Here is a 20,612-nt window from a genome sequence, read left to right on the forward strand (position 1 = left end):
GTCATTATCAACAGATCACACGAAGACAACCCAGTCATTCATGAGCTCCCTCACATTATTTCTTCATTACTTCCTCACAACTTGCTATTCTTGGGAGTTCAAATGCCTTTCCTGCATTAAAAGGATGTGATGTGTAAACTCTGAGCTTAATCACTTGAATTTTACTTTTGTTCCCCCCCTGTGAGCGCCTGTTCAAGTAAATATTAATAAAATCATATGCTTTTTCTCCACTCCGTTTTTCTTCTGTTAATTTGCAGATATTGAATTTAAGGGTAGAGGCAATGTTTTTCTCCCTGACAATATACTTCTAAGCAAAAAGTAATAAGCACAAAGTAGTGTTTGTTCTTTGTTCCAGAGTTGCTGCTTGGATCAACAATACATGAACTTCAGAGGAGAAAATGAAAATGCAAATTCCCCTAAGAGGGAAAAACTTAACTTTAACAGTTGTGATTTTTAAAAATATGAAAAAAAAATGACACAGAATGCCCATTATCCCATGGCCCCATCTTTCCTTGGTCATAGCTGGGAATTCTGTTCATAAACTGCTTTGTTAGATGGCAACTCCTCTGTACAGCTACTTGGAGATAACAAATAAATAAATATGGAATGCTAATATGAAGTTTTGTGATTAGGTAAATCTATTGGGAGTAGGGCTTAGGGGCGCTGAAGATACTTGAAATACGTATACTTGGTTTCCAAAAGATGAATGTAGGACAAATCATATTTTGAAGTGTCTTCTTAACTCTCAGTTCTTTTCTAGGAAAAAAAGCTAAAGATAGGCTTCATTCTTCTAAGCATAAAGTCGAGTTTTACAGGTCTCTGGGAATTAACAGGTATATCCTGCATGGTATCAGATGACCAGACTCCTGTAAAGTTTCAAATACTTCAATGGTGCAATAAGCAAGAATGCAAACACTTCATGTTGGTTAATATTTTTAGCAGTTATACTCCCTATGACAGGCTGTCTGCAGTTGTATTTTGGGGCTGTTGAAGTTGATGTAGAGTAGACAGACCATTGTGAGTTTAACTTTTAATAGGAAAAGGTAGCCACCGACATATCTGGTTAAGGGATGTGGCATGATAGAATTTATACTTCAGAATCTCACTCTGGTGCTTCAGTGAAGGGCAGTCTATACTGGTCAAGAATAGAAACAGGTGGCTGGGGCTATGGCCTAGTGGCAAGAGTGCTTGCCTCATATAGATGAAGCCCTGGGTTTGATTCCCCAGCACCACATATACAGAAAATGGCCAGAAGTGGCGCTGTGGCTCAAGTGGCAGAGTGCTAGCCTTGAGCAAAAAGAAGCCAGGGACAGTGCTCAGGCCCTGAGTCCAAGCTCCAGGACTGGCCAAAAACAAGACAAGAATAGAAACAAGGAGAGTACTTAAGAGATTGTGGGGCAGTCTAATGGACAAATAATGTGGAGCTGACACAAAGTTTTAGAGGAGGAAAGACGTGGTCACATTGGAGTGGTCCTTGGAGAAAACATCATTTTGGAATACTGTGAGGCTGGAGCTGTCAAGAATATATCCTACATTTTAGCTTCAACCAATTGAATGCTAATTGGTTGAACAAAATTTAAAAGGCAGTAAACCAAGAGTTCTGGGTTATTGTGATATATGAGATCTCCATCAGCCATTAAGAGGAAACGGAAGGTAAGCAACTGACACAGGAGCACCTTGTCTTAAGGAGCAATCGGCAGAGGCAACATATACCTGGGAATCAGGGAGAGCTCTTGAAGAAGAGAAAGTGAGGACAATGGCGCCCACTGTGTTAATGCTGCTGGGAGAATGAGGACTCAACTGTGGGAGATGGAGATGGAGATAGAGAGGTCACGGGTGATTGTGAGAACTGTTCTGGGACACTGGTGGAAACATGTCTGACGTGCAGAAGGAGGATAAAGGGGATGAAGTAGCCCCACCTATGATACATTTCTCCCATAAATTTCACTGTGAAAGAGAACAGTGAGCACAGTAGACTTGGTTAATATTGGAGCTTATTGGCATGCAGATGGATTATAGACAGTGAGGAGGGAGAGTATGATGGTTTGTTTAGAAGAGAAAGCCAGAAGTGTAAAATAGATTCTGGCGCTGACTCCTTTAGGTGGCTGGAAGAAATGGGACTGGACTTTAGGAGCAAGCGGCGGGAAAAGCACAAATTACAACAGGCAAAGGCAAATTGCGTCAGTATGAATCTGAAGAAGAAGGTGGATTTGCAGGCAGGACAGTGTAAGAGTTCCTGTGGTAAGTGTGCATTTTCTCTGTGACACACGAGATAAAGGTACTGCTTAGGAGAAGGGAGGAAAGGGGTCGCCGAGAGCCGCAGAAATGGGATGAGGTGTGATAAGGTCACCGTGCAGAGTGGGACAGTAAATATACCAGGGAACAGAGATAGGTGATGTGGGCAGGACTGAGTGCCTGCTTGAGTGGTGTGATCATGAATTTAAGGTGAGAGCAGCCAGTGGAATTTGAAAGTGGGACTAGTGAACAAATAGTTCCTAGCAATTCCATGCTTCTCCCGGGTATGAGTACAGGTAGTTGTTTTTTGTGGTTTTTTTTTTTTTTTTTGTCTTGTTTTGTTTTGGTTGGTCATGGGACTAGAACTCTGGGCTTGGGCGCTGTCCTTGAGCTCTTCAGCTCAAAGCTAGTGTTCTACCACTTTAGCCACAGTGCCACTTCCAGTTCACAGACTTTCCTGCCCAGGCTAGCTTTGAACTGTGATCCTCAGATCTCAGCCTCCTGAGTAGACTGGAGCCACTGGCACCCAACTAGTACAGGTAGTGTTTTTGTTTTTGTTTTTGCCAGTCCTGGGGCTTGTACTCAGGGCCTGGGCACTGTCCATGAGCTTCTTTTGCTCAAGGCTAGCACTTTACCACTTGAGTCATATCATCACTTTGTTTTTTTCTGTGTATATAGTACTCAGGAATTGAACCCAGGGCTTCATGCATGCTAGGCAAGAACTCTACCCCTAAGCCACGTTCCCAGTCTAGTATAGGTAGTTTTAACTAAAGCTGAGACTGTGGAGAAAAGTAACTAGAGCTGAGACTGTGGAGAAGAGAGAATCTTGAATTTGTCTTTGTGGGTGCTTTTATGATTGTTATTCTAGTCTGCACCCTCGTATCACTTTTATATCCATTCTAATTATTCTTCTATAGTTCCTTTTATGTAAACAGATATATTATCAATGCATAAGTGTGTTACTTTGTTTTTAATATTTAAATTTTTTTCTTTTGGTCTTTATAGTAATTGGAATTAATTGGTGACTAGTAGGTCTAAAATGACCTAGTTAAAATATTAGGATAATAATACTATTGTAGTTGAAATGTATATGGTAGTATAATGGTGTAATATATAGTAAGAAATATGTATTTGCTCTTTTATCTCCGGTTCCTGAAACAAGGCTGATGTCTTACTTCAGCTCTCCATCGGAGCTGATCTGGTTTGTTGGCATTGTTTTTCTGCTCTTTCTTTCCTCTCCTGCTCTCATGGCTCAGTTTTCTGACAGTGTTTAGTGTATCGAAGGGGCTGTAGGTCTTTGAGACAAGAGTCCATCCGCAGCCTCTGGTTCTCCAATAAAGGCTCCCAATTCAACCTCTCAAAATATGGTTTCTCTGTTTCTCGCTGTACAACAGTTGCTCATGCCTATAATCCTAGCTACTCAGGAGGCTGAGATCTGAGTACTGCCTCAAAGCCAGTCTAGACAGGAAAGTCTATGAGACTTTTTTTGTTTTTACTTTGCTGCCATTTATATACTATATAAATTTCTATGAGACTCTTATCTCCAATTAGCCACCAGAAAAATCAGAAGTGGAGCTGTGGCTCAAAGTGATAGAGTGCTGGCTAGCCTTGAGCCAAAGAGCTCAGGGAAAGCACCCACGCCCTGAGTTCAAACCTCAAGACAAAAAAAAATCTCTGGAGTATTGGAGAAGATTCAGGTGGACTTATTTATCCATGCACAGAGAGAGTGGCGGGGTAAAACTCCGTAGAGCAAAATTTCCCAGGCTTGGGACCTTCCTGGACCTTGTTCAGGTACCTCTTCATCTGAAAGTTCATCTACATCCTTTATAATGTCATTTATTTAAAAAAAAAGCCCTGGTAAATGTAGGTGAATGCTTCACTGTTGTAGCAAGAAGGGATTTGATCCATCTGATGTACAGCAGGTTATTAAAAAGTATGGTCACTGTCTGGAACTTGCAACTGGTATCTGAGCCTTTAACCTCTGGGGCCAGGGCTAACTCCATGTAGCTAGTGCCAGAGGTGAATTATATCAGACGACACTCATAAGACATCCATGTGGTGTCTGCTGAGAACTGGAGAATTGTTTGGTATGAAAAAAAAAATCTACGCATTTGGTGTCAGAAGTGTAAGTGAGAAAAAGAAAAGCAGTTTTTTTTCCTGCACGTGCTATTAGAGATTACAGTAGCCAGAGAAAATGCATGCTTAATAAATAACATAGTCCTTTATAAATAACAATACCTATTTATATGTTTCATGAATAACATATAGGTTAGAAACAATAAATAATCTCTGGGAAGAAGTAACATGTTATTAGGAGGCAGAAGATAAATAAAATGGAGACACGTAAGCCACTATTAACAAGAAGCCATTGAACTTACTCAAGAAGTATCCTAAGTACAACATATAAGCAGACAAAGGAAAGTGATAAGGAATCAATTTGTAGGCACTTTTAGGAATTATTTTTACTCCATTTTGTCGACGCATTTAATTTGTACTGACAGTCTAGCATCATCTTTAACAAATACAAGTTCTAGTTACTTCCAAGAGTCAATAAGTCTGTAAACTTACCATTATATGTGGAATTCAAAACAAAGGTGATTAATGCTACATCATTGGCACAGGGGCACTTTGCCACTTTGATATCTAGTACATGTGGATATAATTCCTTGACCTGGTCTAGGGTCATTACAGTTCCAAGAGTCCACTGAAGAATAGGTTCTGTGGAAGTCAAATGTAGAAGTTTTATTAACTGTGGTCACATTCTTGAAAATGGATCTTAACTACTTGCCTTTCAAAGTGCTTTAAAGAAACTATGTGTGCTCGCTTCGGCAGCACATATACTAAAATTGGAACGATACAGAGAAGATTAGCATGGCCCCTGCGCAAGGATGACACGCAAATTCGTGAAGCGTTCCATATTTTTATACTAAGTGAAGTGAGCCAGACCCAAAGAAACATGGACTCTATGGTCTCCCTTATTGGGAATAATTAGTACAGGTTTAGGCAAGTCATAGCAGAGCATCACAAGGCCCAATAGCTATACCCTTATGAACACATAAGATGATGCTAAGTGAAATGAACTCCATGTTATGGAAACAATTGTTATATCACAGTTGTAACTACTTTCAACGTCCCATGTGTATATGTAGCTTCTATTATTGATGATGTTCTTGTATCACCTTCCTGTGGTTGTACCTACACTATCTCTGTAATCTTATCTGAGTATATTGGAAACCATGTATACTGGTATTGGATGCAGGAAATTGAAAGGGAATACCAAATTTGAGAGACACGGTAAAAAAAAGACAAACAACTACAAAAGCAATACTTGCAAAACTGGTCTAAGTGAACTGAACGCCTGGTGGGGGGTGGAAGGAAAAGGGGGAGGAGGGAGCGGGGTATGAGGGACAAGGTAACAAACAGTACAAGAAATGTATCCATTGCCTAACGTATGAAACTGTAACCTCTCTGTACATCAGTTTGATAATAAAAATTTGAGGGCTGGGGATATAGCCTAGTGGCAAGAGTGCCTGCCTTGGATACAGGAGGCCCTAGGTTCGATTCCCCAGCACCACATATACAGAAAATGGCCAGAAGCGGCGCTGTGGCTCAAGTGGCAGAGTGCTAGCCTTGAGCAAAAAGAAGCCAGGGACAGTGCTCAGGCCCTGAGTCCAAGGCCCAGGACTGGCCAAAAAAAAAAAAAAAAAAAAAAAAAAAGAAAGAAAAAAAAGAAACTATGTAAAGAAACTATTCCATAGATTAAAAATTAGTGCAGTCTGATCTCACTCATCACTTAAGAATAAAGGAAGGTCTTATTTTCCAGAAGAGAAGGAATAAAATTGAATTCCCTCAAGCACCAAGGTGGGAAGGTCACATTGTGAAAGATCAGGTCCATGGGAGATACTTCTCTGGACACACGTGGAAAACATCATTAGTCACAAGATCTGTCCCTAGAAATGGAATTGTTGGATCATAAGATATGCACATTTATAATTGTTGGAGACGCTTCTGCTTCAACAGCTCATTTACCTTTCCTGCTCTTCCACAATCCCATTGAAAGAACAGTAGATTTTTTTTAAATGAGGCTTTTGGTTAAGATCAAGTGTAATATTTGTCCCTATCAGTTCAATGCCTGGCTCTTCTTCAGTCTGAGGAGAGCATAGTAAACGGGTCTTTGGAGCAGGGAGATAAATACCATTCAGCAATCTGGTATTGTAATACCTCCAAGCAAGGTGCACAAAAGAGGAAAAGAAGACAGAGAATACATCCAGAGTAGCAACGAGGAACAGGGGAAGTTATCACTGGTGGCCAAAAGATTTTGAAGCTTCTAGAAAACAATTTGGGAGTGGACTAATAGGAAACACCAATCACATGTGAGTTCTTAAGTGAAGCCAAGGTTGTTGACTAGAGGCATAACCTGGGAAATAGCTGTCTGGGATCTGCCACCTTTTAATTCTTCAGCTTTGACTTTTGCTAGATTATAAATCAAGGACCTTCGAACACTTGTTCTTCCCTCTATCCTTCCTTTCTGGTCTTCATGTGTACGTCATGCTCACTAGGGAGCCTTCCAGGAACTGATAGATTGAGTGAGGCTCTGCTTAGGTGATCCAATAGAGTCTTGATATTTACCTCGAACTCTGTCCAACAGAGTTCCTTCAGTAGTATAAATATTTAATCCTTGATGTAAAGAGATCCTAACTAGCCATTCTTCTGTAGCTGCAATATCTGGAAATAAGAGACAGTTAGATATTTTTTTTAAGTGTCATGTTAGTGACATTAGCTTGCTTAGCTTTTTTCACTTAAGGCCATTGCTCCACCACTTATTAAGCCATATTTCTACTTCCAACTGTTTTGGTGGTTAACTGGAGAGGAGAGTCTCCCAGACTTTTCCACCAGGGCTGGTTTCAAGCTGTGATGCACAGATCTCATCCTCTTGCATTCCTTCCTTCATTCTTCGCTTCTGAGAATATATTTCATGCCTACCATGAATAACTTGGTCTACTAGTTTAATACTCATAACTAGTATAATTGGACTTTCTCCTCTTTCCTTCTAGGTCTATACAGTAGCATATGTTACACTGCCACATAACACTTAAAGTAAGAACCCATAATAACACAATACGCATTATAGCATGCAAAAATTAAAGATGAACCCAATTTCAGTACAATTTTCAGTGTCACAATTTATCAATATTATCAAGTCATATAACGAATCATAAGTTTTATAAATTTCTTAATTCAATTTCCAGTTTATAGAAAATGAGTTTAAAGGATAATCTGTTTTCTACCTGAAAACAATCAATCTATAATAAAATTATTTGATAAAATACAGGAAGCCTGTAACATTTGAATTTCAGTTAGATCATAAATCACTTTTCTTAATCTCCTACATACTACATGGGACATTTACATGGGAGATGAATAATTAAATGTTTTGCTAAGTTTAATAATCCTGTAAAAAGAATTAATGCAGAATACTCTTACCTGTGTTTCTTGTGATGTTTTCTCTAGGAATATCAATTAACCAGAAAATCCGGTCACTGAACTTGAATACAGAAGATATCAGAAAACAATATTTTTACAATATTAATTTTAACATGAGATAAAGTAAAATAAAGGCATCCAAATGCACATACCTCTTATTTGCTTTTTTTTTTTGCCAGTCCTGGGGCCTGGACTCAGGGCCTGGGCACTGTCTCTGCCTTCCTTTTTCTCAAGGCTAGCACTCTACCACTTGAGCCACAGCACCAATTCCGGCTTTTTCTGTTTATGCGTTGCTGAGGAATTGAACCCAGGGCTTCATGCATGCTAGGCAAGCACTCTACCACTAAGCCATATTCCCAGCCCTTATTGGCAGTTTTATTATTAGAAACGTTCCCTACATTATACTCATAGACAAGTGAAATAATGTGTACTCAATGATACTTTTTGCATCATTATAAGATTGGAAATTATGAAAATGTTAGTTACACATAATAATACAGCACCTAATAGAATACCATATCACCATGCTTTGGTAGTAGCACAAACCTGAAGCATTTCTGGCTTGACAACAAAGAGAAAGAATGTAAGTTTGGCAGAGTATTTGAAATTTTCATAGGGAAATCCCAGGTTGAAAAGAACCACAAGATCTCGGTGCCAGTGGCTCACACCTGTAATCCTAGTTACTCAGGAGCCTGAGATGTGAGGATCATGGTTTGGAGCTAGCCATAAGAATGATGAACTCTAAGGTTCAAAAATAAATGGAGCCCAAATCCTGTGCTACTCAGATGCAGAGGTCATTAAAATAACTGGCCAAGATATGAGCCAACTTGCTTTGAACTTGTTTTGCTCTGTATTGATCACACCTGTAAACCCTCCCTGGAGAGTTTCATCCTGTTTTGCCACCTGGTTGTTAGATGATTTCCAGGGAAGGTCAAGATGCCCTGACCTGTTTGTTGTGATTGACACTTCTCAGAAGTAACAAGCCACTATTGTTAAGCTAAAGGGGAAATTCCTGTTCTTTTGGGGTATTTAAGCAGCCTTCTGAGATGGCCCCGGACTGCATCTTGAGATCCCAACCTGCAGTCCTGGCCCACCAGTACTTTCTCCATCAATAAAATCTTAAAAAAAAAAAAAAAAAGTTTGAGTGTCTCACTGCTTGTCGATCTGTGGACCCCACAACCAAAGCATGCTATTGGTATAGCATTAGCAAACAGTCTACTTTTAAAAGTACATTCTGCCAGGCTTCCGTGTAGCTCACACCTGTCATCATAACTACTCAGGAGGCGTAGCTATGAGGATAACAGTTTGAAGCCAGCCTGGGCAGTCTCTTTCCATGGGACTTTTATCTCTGATTAAGTCACAGAAAGAGCTGGAAGTAGTACCGTGGCTCAAAGTGGTCCAGTGCTCTAGCTTTGAGCAAAAGGACAGCACTCAAACCCAGAGCTCAAGCCTCAGGAGTGGCAAAACAAAAACAAAACCCACATCCCCACATCCTATAACAGAGAGTATATGCTTCTTATTAGTAACATATCACAGAATAAAGTAAGGTATAATCACCAAAGTCAAATTGAAGTGGAAGATGCCCTGGTAAGTACTATTTAGGATTTCCAGGCTGGGAGCAAGTCCTCCAGATGTGAACACACTCAGCAATCCCTTTGAAGTACGTTCATCTCCAGTTTGGAAAAAACAGTTAATTACCTTTGGGAAGGAGAGAAGTAAAACAAAGAAGTAACAGCAACTTGGGGAATGGGAGCATAGAAATCTGTGGAGAGGAAATGCTGTGAAAGACCACTTTCTTCTTCCCGCGGCTAGCTTGGGAATAAAAGTCTATTTGAGAAAGGACACTCTCAGAACTTAGTGACCTGCCATCTAACTGTCAAGACTTCCATTCAGGGGCTGGGAATATGGCCTAGTGGCAAGAGTGCTTGCCTTGTGTACATGAAGCCCTGGGTTCAATTCCCCAGCACCACATATACAGAAAACGGACAGGAGTGGCGCTGTGGCTCAAGTGGCAGAGTGCTAGCCTTGAGCAAAAAGAAGCCAGGGACAGTGCTCAGGCCCTGAGTCCAAGCCCCAGGACTGGCAAAAAACAAAACAAAACAAAACAAAAAAAGACTTCCATTCATCCTTAGAATCCTTTATATATTTATCTTTAAATTTTAATTTAATTTTACTTTCTCTGGTGTTGTTTCCAGTGCCTTGGCATGATCCCTTAGCTTTTTTGCTCAAGAATGGTGCTCTACCACTTAAGACACAGCTCCACTTCCATCTTTTTGGTGGCTAATTGGAGATAAGAATCTCACAGGCTTTCGTGCTCTGTATGGCTTTGGTCAGCCTCCTGAATAGCTAGGCTTAGAGGTTTAAGCCACAGGTACTCAGCTGGAAAGTTTGTGTGTTTAATAAGCACAAAACCCAAAACCACATGCTCCCATGCTTGAATTATAATTTTTAGTGTTTTAAATTGAAGCCAGGATCTGGTGTACACTAGTTTTGCTATTGAGTTGTATCTTTAACCCTGTGGGTATTTTAATATTATGCTTTATGTTGTTTTTGTTTCCTATTATTAGAATCAAAAGATCATGTCATCCCTTAATCAAAATTACAACTGCAACATGGTACTTGTTATAGAAAGAAGAGATTGTTTCTCAAGGTCATATGAGGTAACGGATTTTTTTCTCAGGCAGGCTACATCTGTCAAGTTTCAAAAGGATCAATTAACACTATAAAAAAAGATAAACCCAAGATGTTATAGCCACAGAGGAGGCATCATTTAAAACAACAACAAAGAAAAACCACCCAGGATATTCAATGGCTAAATGAAAGACTGGGCTTGATTCATAGAATTTCACCTTTTCAAGTCTGAAAGCAGGAGAGCACAGTGCGTGGGGTGTACATGCGGATTTAAAGGGAGTGCAAAGGATTGAGGCATGGCTGTGAGTGGGGCTTACCAAGTTGTCCAAGGAAAGAAACAGCTTGATTATTTCATTGTCTTTGGGGTAGGTTTCACTGGAACAAGCAAAGCTTTTCTTCATATCCCCTAAACAACAACAAAACAAAAACTTTTTTTTTTTTTACAAGTTTTAGGTCACAGATAGAAGGATTCCTATACAAACTACCATATTTTTCAAACTGACAAAATATTTTGTTTTGTTGTTGTTTTTTGCCAGTCCTGAGGCTTGAACTCAGGGCTTGAGCACTGTTCCTGGCTTCTTTTTGCTCAAGGCTAGCACTCTGCTACTTGAGCCACAGCACCACTTCTGGCTTTTTCTATATATGCAGTGCTGATGAATCGAACCCAGGGCTTCATGTATACGAGGCAAGCACTCTACCACTAGGCCATATTCCCAGCCCCTTTTTTATTTTTAAAGAATAAAAATTATAACTGTAAAATTTAAATACATTTTACTCTAAATTACACTCCTATTTAAAAATCTTCCATGTTAACCTATTACCTAATGAAAAAAAAACCAAAAAACCTCTGTATAGAAAGAAGTAGAAGAAAACTACATTTTGAGCCAGCTGCTGGGTTTACATGTTGTTAGGACATTCCCACAATGCCTTGTGTCCTCTGTACCACCGCTCATTCTTAAAGAAGAGGAAGCCAAGACTCAGGAAGATTGAGTTCAGAGGTCAGATACTTAACAACAGCATGTCAGTTTGAAAGCAAGGTATTTCTGTATGCACAAACCACTCTTTTTAATCTTTTAATCTACTGGACAATCTTTCAATGATCAAGCCCCTTTTCAGACTCTCCAGTGGAAAGTCAATACTCCAGGCCATTGAAGATACTATGGCATTCTCTCTTTTTCTCCCATTTAAATTCATTTAAAGGGCTGGGAATATGGCTTAGTGGTAAAGTTCTTTTTTTTTTTTTTTGCCAGTCCTGGGGACTGGACTCAGGGCCTGAGCACTGTTCCTGGCTTCTTTTTGCTCAAGGCTAGCACTCTGCCACTTGAGCCACAGTGCCACTTTTGGCCATTTTCTGTATATGCGGTGCTGGGGAATTGAACCCAGGGCCTCATGTATACAAGGCAAGCACTCTTGCCACTAGGCCATATCCCCAGCCCCAGTGGTAGAGTTCTTGCCTAACATGCATGAAGCCCTGGGTTCGATTGCTCAGCACCACATATATAGAAAAAGCCACAATTGGTGCTGTGGCTCAAGTGGTAGAGTGCTAACCTTGAGCAAAAAGAAGCCAGGGATAGTGCTCAGACCCTGGACTGGCAAAAAAAAAAAAAAAACAAAAAACAAAAAACACACACCTAAAAAAAAACCTAAACTCATTTAAAGATTTGCTTGAGCCAGGTGCTGGCAGCTCGTGCTTGTAATCCTAGCTACTTTGGAAACAGCAATCTCAGGATTGTGGTTTGAAGACAGCCCAGGCAGACAAATCCCATACATTCTTATCTCTAATTAACCAGCAAAAAGCCAGAAATGGAGGTATGGCTCAAGTGCTAGAGCAGCCTTGAGCACAAAGAGTAGGGGGCCCTGAATTCAAGCCCCTCAGTACTGGATAATATACACATTCACATATATACATTCATACATACATACACGCATACGTACATACATACATACATATCTGCTTGAAATAGAAGCCTTTCCTTACACTTATCGCAGTGAAATAAATTGATTGGTCCTCCACACTTCAGTATAATTCAGTGAATTATGGGTCGTACCAACAGACTCTTGAGCTTGGATAGTAAAGATGAGGCAGGGAAAACTACAACATACTGTAGTGAGAGACAAGCAATTCCCAGCCTTTGTACCTGTATCTGTGTGGATCCTCTTACTTAGAAATTCTCAGATTATAGAAATTTCTGTTGTAATAATGAATGTAGAACTAGTAAATTTTAGAAAGATGTGTCAGAGAACTTACTTGTTCTTTAACAGGAGTGGTGAAATAAAAGTACCATCCCTGAGGGAATATCTATATTGAATAGAGTAAGAAAACTGCTCTAGGTCATATTTATAGAAACCATACTACTTGTGAAACTCATTGTCCTGTTCGCAATTACACAATTATAACAACAAATTTGAAGCCAGAGCAGCAAAATGCCTCCCATCTTTGTCTCCACCAACATAACGCTGTTGTAGGAAACCAGAGCATACGCTTCCCATCCCCCCACAAAAGCCACCCGGTCATAGTGATTATTTCAAGCTGAAGGCAGTTGAGAAATGGCAGGTACAGGAAGGCAGATCTCACTTTCTACCTAAAAGCAAAGTCTGAATTTCCATGAGAAATGTGCTGCCTACACCTTTCCTTTCTCTAGAGACGAAGAGTTGACACAGATGAGTCTGTACAGCAGGATTTATTAAAATAATCTACATCCTTTATTGCTTTTCTCCTTATCTATTTGCAAATAACTTTCCTGCTCTTACAACTACAGGTCAAAACAGCTTTTCCTTTTTCCTATCTCCATAATTCATTGCTTTGCTGAAATGGTGTCTAACCAGCTGTTTGGAGTTTTCACTCTTTCTATAACTTTCACATTTGGCCATGTGAAAATAAAGGTGGATACTTTTTCCCTGTCAATCTGTCTTTTGTCAGTTCAGTTCATAGGCCCCAGCCATAGAACCTAACAGAAAAGAAGAAAAGCCACATGCCAACTTCTAACTAGCAATCTTAAAAGGTTTCCAATGATTATAAAGCCGGGATTCCTTAGCCTGACATTCAAGTCCCTGTATGATAGCACTGCCTTCATGATATTTTATGTCTAGTGCTTCCTTCAAATCAAAATAGTGTGATGTACTAGCTCTATACCATTGTTCATCCTGTATGTTGATGTAGTCTTTTGTAGAATATTTCCTTATGCAAATATTACCCATTTGGGGACCTAGATGGATTGTTCTCTCTGGTCTAAATCCTTCACTAGGGAGTTGCTCCCTTCTCTACAGCTGGAATTAACCACTCCCTTCTCTGAAATCTCTTCAGTTTGCCTATGACTCTCTCATCTTGGATTACAACCATGTATGTGTCACACATCACCTCAAAATTTATCCAGTCATGCATTAACACCTGTAAGATCTGATTCCAACCATCCATCCATCTATCCACCCATCCATCAGGTCAACAAGATGATGTTCCAGGACCCAGTTCTAGGATGCTGCATAATATAAAAAGTACACTCATATGGGAATGTCTGTCTTGTTGCTTAAAAAGTTTTTCCACCATAAAAGTCCCATTGACTAATGCAATCTGTATATTAATTTCAGAAAACTCAGTTTTTAATTCCTATTATGTGCAACTACTCAGAAAAATTTTAAAGTGTCTTTTCAAATAATTAAGACTTGGCAAATATTTTAATATTAAATAGTCCATAACTTGTAACTGATCAAACATTATAGCAAAAGGTTCACAGTGATGTCATTAGAAACCTCTATAGAAGAGTGAAATGGATAATATCTTGGAGAAAATGAAAGCTAAAATAAGGAAGAAATACTAAAGAAAGACATTTTAACTATAAGTGAGAAAGTGATAGGTATGAAAAGTCCTGAGATGGAAATAAGCATAGTGTCTTACCTTTATTATATACTATTCCTGATGAATATTCAAGCATATTCAAAAATAAAATTATGACATATTTAAGTTGTGAATCCATCTGTTGGAATAAGTAAGAATTATTATTATTCAATTACTCTATAAGTATTTTTGAGTAATTTTTGATAGAAGCAACTACAATGTAGTAAAGAAATCATCTCTTCAAGCTAAAAGTATTTCGTGTCATATGACAAAAGCAGGTAACAGGACTGGGGACATAGTTTGGTGACAAGCCTACAATACGAGAAGGCCTAGCATAAGTCTGATCCCCAGCATGGAAAGGAAGACAATAAAACACTTGAATAAACTCTAAATAGATTCCCTAGCTAGCATAAAAGGTATTTATTCATATACTTATTGCAAACAAGAAGACAAGACATGACATGGGTTTTTCTTCAGTGTAGATCACCGTGGGAGAGATCATTTAGAACCTGAATTCATGAAGGCTTTCAGGACAATACGGCTGGTCTGTTCTTTGAGTATTTTGACTCTGCTGTGTTTGGAGACACAAACCACCTAGTTCTGAGCACCCTTGCACATTCTTGCTGAGTGCACTAAGAATGTAAGGCCCTGGCCTTCATGATCCTGGCCTTTCTCGGGGCTGTGTTCAGCCAACAGGCTTGAGAGATGGAATACAGTACTGCCAGAGGCATAGTTTCCATGATGAATCTCCTAGTATCAGTGTTCCTCTCCTGTAATATGCCTCATAAAATGTGTAAGAATCTAGTAAGGGCTGAATTGTTTACCCTGGATTGGTATGTTGAAGTCCTAGCCCTTAGAAACTCACAACATGATCCTATTTGGAGACAAGGTCTTTAAAGAAGTGATTAAGTTAAAAATGAGGTCAGTAAGAGAGGCTCTCATGCAGTGACTGGTGTACTTAGAGGAAAAGGGCATTTGGACTTGGACTCACACAAAGGGAAGATCAAGTAAAGATGCAAGAAGATGGCTAGCTATAAGCCAAGGAGAAAGGCATAGAGCGGATCAATCTTGCTCTCAAGGCTGTTAGAAGAAATCTACTCTGCCAACACTTTGATCTGCCAATGTTTCTAGCCTCTAGAACTGCAAAAAAAAAAAGTACTTTCTGTTGTTTAGGCCACTTTGTGTATTGTACTTGGCTAGGGGAGCCCTGGCAACTGAATACAGCATCCATGGTTGATTTCCTCTATGTGACTTGATGGCTGGAGGAACTAGAATGAGCTTCATGTGCTGGATAACCATTTTGTCTGTCAGTAATAAACCCCTTTGTCTCTGACCTAGGAGTGTGGCTAGGATGACAGGCATTAGCCTCTGGGGTCCAGCAGCAGAGTTAGAATTTTAAAACTGTGTTATTACCAGAAACATCTTTGTATTACTTTCCTAAACACTCAGATGAAAGGATATAAAACTGTTAGACTGTCAGTTTTCCTCATTGCTCTAACTGAGATGCAATTATATTCCAGGTCTCTAGTTTGTTTGGTTTATATTAAGTTGCTCCAATTCCATTTGCTTAAATAAATGTAACATCAATTAATTGCATTTGGATGTATCTAGTTTTGGCCATAGAACTAAAAACTTCCTTTGGATGAAAAACCTTACCCAAGAGTTAGTTCAAAGGGAGAGAGCAGAAGTAATTTCCAGGTTCTTTATGCCTTTGCTACTAGCTGCACATCCTAGTGATTTAGTCTATATTTTGTCTACTTGTTCTTATAATTTAGACATAGAATTCACTTTGGGATTGATACATGAGGAATTAATTAAATATGCTCAATGGTCCTATGACTTAGTGTCTGAGATGAGCTTAGAACCAAGGTCTCTGGACTCAATAGTCTAGTAGCATACAGACATGCTACCAAGTAGAAGTTGAAAAACTAAGCTAGGTGCAAGTGGCTCATGCTAACTACTTAGGAGGTTGAGGTGTGAAGGCTCTGGGTTAAAGGCTAGTCTGAGCAGAAAACTTCACTAGATTCCATCTCCAAAATAATCATCAAATAGGGTAGAGCTATGACAAGGAGATCACCAGCTGTTAGCAATTGAGTCCAAACCCCAGCACCACCAAAAAGAAATTAAAAACTAAAATATATTAAGTGTCTGATTACATTTGACCTAATGCCAAAATGAATAGATTTATTTGTCCATTACTCTTGTGCCCCATGATATACTAATCTCACTCGCTTTTGTTACAATATTAGAACATTTTCTGACTTGGTAGTACTTTCTTTCAGCAGTTACCCCATGGCTAGAGAAAAGCACAGACTTTGATGTCAGATAAACCCTGTCAACTGACATGTTTAACCTTTAGTAATTGCTTCTTTGCGTTCCCTTTATATTCAGAAAAAATGGGCAAAACTACTACACAGTGTTGTGAGAACTAAACAGACAATACGCTTAAGACCTGACAGTTACTTCACACAGAACTGTCTATGAGTCCAAATCTGTATACACTGCGGCAAACTTCTTTGTCAGTTAAGCTGAAAGCAGTTACATTAATCTACTCTTTATTCCCCATTTTGGTACCATGGGTTTTATATGATTGATACATGCCATATATTTGGGCACTTTCTCTTCTTTGGCACCACATAGAAACTGGTTAATTTCCCCCAAGGGAGTTATTCCCCCCCCCTTTCCCCTATCTGATACACTTACAGTTATTGCAGTATCAAGGAATAGTGGTTACTATATACATTCATCCTGTCATAGGGCTCTTATGTTAACGTTATTGAAAGTACCTCTAATTGGATGTCCAACTGGTTGCTGCTTACTCTTATTTTCCTCTCAATTACTTCCGTATAGACTGAGAAAGAAGCCCCCAAGAGCTGTGTTTTCCCAGATGACTGGGGCAGCAGTCCACGTAACTGCTTACAGCCAATTGGCTGCTACTGAGGACAGAAGCAGCTCAGAAAATCCCCAGGACAGCAGTTTGGAATCCCCAGAGTTAATAACTGCCTCCCTAGAACCTCCAGAGCCAGGAAACCTGTGACAGTAGAGATTCTCCAAGCCACCTTTTTCAATATAATATACACGCAAGGGAGGTTCAAGAAGCTACACGGCATCATCTGCAAAATACTCTGGTTATCAGGTGGGGACCGAGTGCCTGGATTGGGGCAGAATTTCTGACAGGTTATGCCAGCTGCATATGAGACAAGCTGATGGAGAGAGCTTTATTACAGTCTTAAAGGAAAAATAAGACTCCAATAAACAAAACCTTATTGATAGGTAAGTAAATAGACAGTCACAAAGGCTGTGCGTGCTTGGTGAGCAGTCAGGTCCATGACTTGTCATTTAGTTCTCCAGGTACATGGCTGTGTGGGAGACCTCAATGTGGGGGCCCTATGACCCCCTAGTGCTGGATCTAACAGAGTGCCTGGTCTGGATGGCTGTGACTCCTTCAATACCCCCACTGCTCACAGATGGCCGCAGAAGCTGACAAAGAACCTGTGAGAATGAGGCTTGTCTTCTACTCACAGTGGACTCCACAAGTTCCTTCAGATGGCCACATACGCACTGCTTCAAGCTCAGGTCATGAGGGACAAACGGTGTCTCAGTCTATCCCTGGAAGATCCCTGTGTGAGAAATCCTTCCTCGCACCTTTCCTGATGTCAATGGGAAGAGGAGAGTGACCTAGAACCTGGAAACAATACAGACAGAGGAATTAACCACACACGGGCCAACAACCCGATTTAAGCAGTGGTAACACAGCTGCGTATTTCTTAGAATTATTTTAAATTAAGTGTAGGCTCTTTCTCTATATGGCTTTGCATTCATTATTACTCTGACCATTTCTAACATCAACTCAAGTGTTTTTCAAAAGTTTTCTAAAACAAATGTATACATTTTACTTAATTAAGCCTAAAGACATTTTGCTGGAGAAGAACATGACGGTGAATAATCCTGAACAAAAATCTTTTACTGCATTTTAAAACATTTGTTGGACATGTTGGAGACTACTGATAAGTAAATATCTACAAATTGCTTTCTAGAAATCCAGTATTGAAAATTGGACATAATCTATAATAACTTGGTACATAAAAATATTTCATTGTCTCACTTTAAAAATACTGACAGAACTAAACATTTATTTTTTTATTTTGGAACTAAACAATAAAAATATGTCAGCTGAATTAAGCCCGTTCAGGGCCGCCCAGGGGTGGGGGGGTGGAGGGGACTCCCTCAACCGTCCCTCTCCGGATGACGGGGCTCAGGTAAAGTTCAACATGGTCACAATGCAGGGAAATCTCGCCACGGGTTCAGTCAGGGTCTGAAGAGGCACAGAGAAACACATGGAATGAAAGAAGTAGATAATCTTGAAAGGATAAAAGAAGAAGGGGCTTGTGACACAGGATCTGACAATCAGCCTCTCAGTGATAACCAGCAAATGAATTGTGAACACCTAGTTGACAGCCTTTTGAGGAAGCTCAGAAGATTGGTGCCAAATCCTTGTCTCCCACTGAACAGAAGAAACAGATAGATATAAATATAAAGTTGTGGAAAAACGGGTTCACTGTCAACAATGACTTTCTTTTTTTTTTTTTTTTTTGCCAGTCCTGGGGCTTGGACTCAGGGCCTGAGCACTGTCCCTGGCTTCTTCCCACTCAAGGCTAGCACTCTGCCACTTGAGCCACAGCGCCACTTCTGGCCATTTTCTATATATGTGGTGCTGGGGAATTGAACCCAGGGCCTCATGTATATGAGGCAGGCACTCTTGCCTCTAGGCCATATCCCCAGCCCTCAGCGATGACTTTTGAACTTACTCTGATGGTGCAAGTCAACAATTCCTGAACTCCATCAAGAAGGGGGAATTACCTGCAGAATTACAGGGAATTTTTTTATAAAGAGGAGGTGGATGTGAAAGTTGAAGACAAAAAAAAACTGAAGTATGTATATTGACAAAACCTGTGTTCCAGCTCTTCTCAGGACAGGGTCATAGACTAGGAAGTGCTACACCAAAAATTGTTTCAAAAGCAAAGATTATTAAAGATGAAAGTAAAAATACTTTTTGTGCTGTTTCACTGAACAACTTGGAACCCATTACTAATGTACAGATCTGGTTAGCCAATAGGAAAAGAATTGTCCAGAAATTTAATATTTCTAATAGGATAAGCCACATCAAAGACTTCATTGAAAAGTACCAAGCACCTCAAAGAAGCCCTCCATTTTCCCTGGGAACAGCTCTTTCTTTCCTCAGATTGCTAGATGAGACACTCACCCTGGGAGAAGCAGCTTTACAGAATACTGTAATCATTCAGAGACTAAAAGAAACTGCTGAGCCTTTCAGAAGACTTTCATAGCATTGATTTTTAAGAGACTAAGTAGAAATTTTGCAGGGAAATGATGGTTGGAAGTAAGCATGTAAAAGTAGGAGAAAGGAGAAGTTTGATTCATTGGACTTTTGGTTTGAATGCTATTTAACTCTCTTGATGAGAAAAATTTTAAATAATCACAAGTTAGGAAACATAGCAGGAAACTATATTCAACACACTTTTTTCCCCAGAATGCTTATTCAAATAAAAGTACAATTATTTTCAAACACTAATATATATATATATATGCCATCTTTCTTCTATAAATTATCTAGACAAGATCCTGACCATTTTTTAAAACCAGAGTTTGGTGTTTTGCTTAGGAAATAATCAAGAGTTATCCCTTGAAATATTCACTGCAAATGTTTAACTCAATTTTTCATTTAACTTGACTTTATTTATTGATGGTTTTGGAAAAACAAAAATTCTAATCGGATGCAATCAAACTTAACAGTATTTTTCTTTTGGATTACTTCTCTTGCTTTATGGTTTCAAAAATTCATCTTTATCCAGAGATATATTTTTCTTATTCTTTTTTTTTAAACATAAGAAAACGTAAAGACTCAAAAAGAGTTGAAAGAATAAAAGGACAAGGGTATTTCAATTGTTCCGTATTAACACGAATCCCTCTTACAAAAGGCTTTTGGTAATGGGATGTCTCAGACACTGGAAAATGGTAGAGAGCTGAGCAATGACCTCTCGCTTCCTCTAAACCCCACCCCTGACCCAAGTCTAGGTTTAGTTTAAAGTACTTTGGACATCAACACAGATTCCAGTTTGAATTTCTAAGAGAAAATGACTTTAAATAAAAATGAAAACCACACTAGCATTTTCATGCTTCCAAATAGTAATGACCCCTGGATATCTGCTCAGTGACTCCTTTTATCTCCCCGGTTATCTCATTCCTAACATTTTTTAATAGCTGTATGATTTGATAAAGTCTCTGCTTTGTCATTGGTTGAAGTATATTCATGAATCACTTAATGATGGGGATGTATTACGAAAATGTGTGTTTAGGTGATTTCATCCTTGTGCAAATATCCAGAGTGTACTTAATAAACCTAGATGGTCTA

General features: G+C 39.4%; 1 protein-coding gene, 1 non-coding gene and 1 pseudogene across 2 annotated transcripts in view; 2 read left to right on the forward strand and 1 right to left on the reverse strand.

Annotated features, from left to right (window-relative positions):
* The window catches only part of Catsperb (cation channel sperm associated auxiliary subunit beta), a 68,345-nt gene extending 54,024 nt beyond the window's left edge, over positions 1-14,321 (reverse strand). The window contains 6 exon segments of the mRNA XM_048362015.1: positions 4,804-4,953; positions 6,865-6,960; positions 7,720-7,780; positions 9,277-9,417; positions 10,668-10,753; positions 14,240-14,321. Coding sequence (XP_048217972.1) covers positions 4,804-4,953; positions 6,865-6,960; positions 7,720-7,780; positions 9,277-9,417; positions 10,668-10,753; positions 14,240-14,321 — 616 coding nt within the window.
* On the forward strand, positions 5,052-5,158 carry LOC125363732. Its single transcript, XR_007213313.1, has one exon. It is a non-coding gene; the product is annotated as a U6 spliceosomal RNA (small nuclear RNA).
* Positions 14,322-18,524: 4,203 nt separating the features above from the next.
* On the forward strand, positions 18,525-19,770 carry LOC125363368 (annotated as a pseudogene).
* Positions 19,771-20,612: the final 842 nt, after the last annotated feature.

Source organism: Perognathus longimembris, chromosome 14 (assembly GCF_023159225.1).
Source record: "Perognathus longimembris pacificus isolate PPM17 chromosome 14, ASM2315922v1, whole genome shotgun sequence".
Lineage (NCBI taxonomy): Eukaryota > Metazoa > Chordata > Mammalia > Rodentia > Heteromyidae > Perognathus > Perognathus longimembris.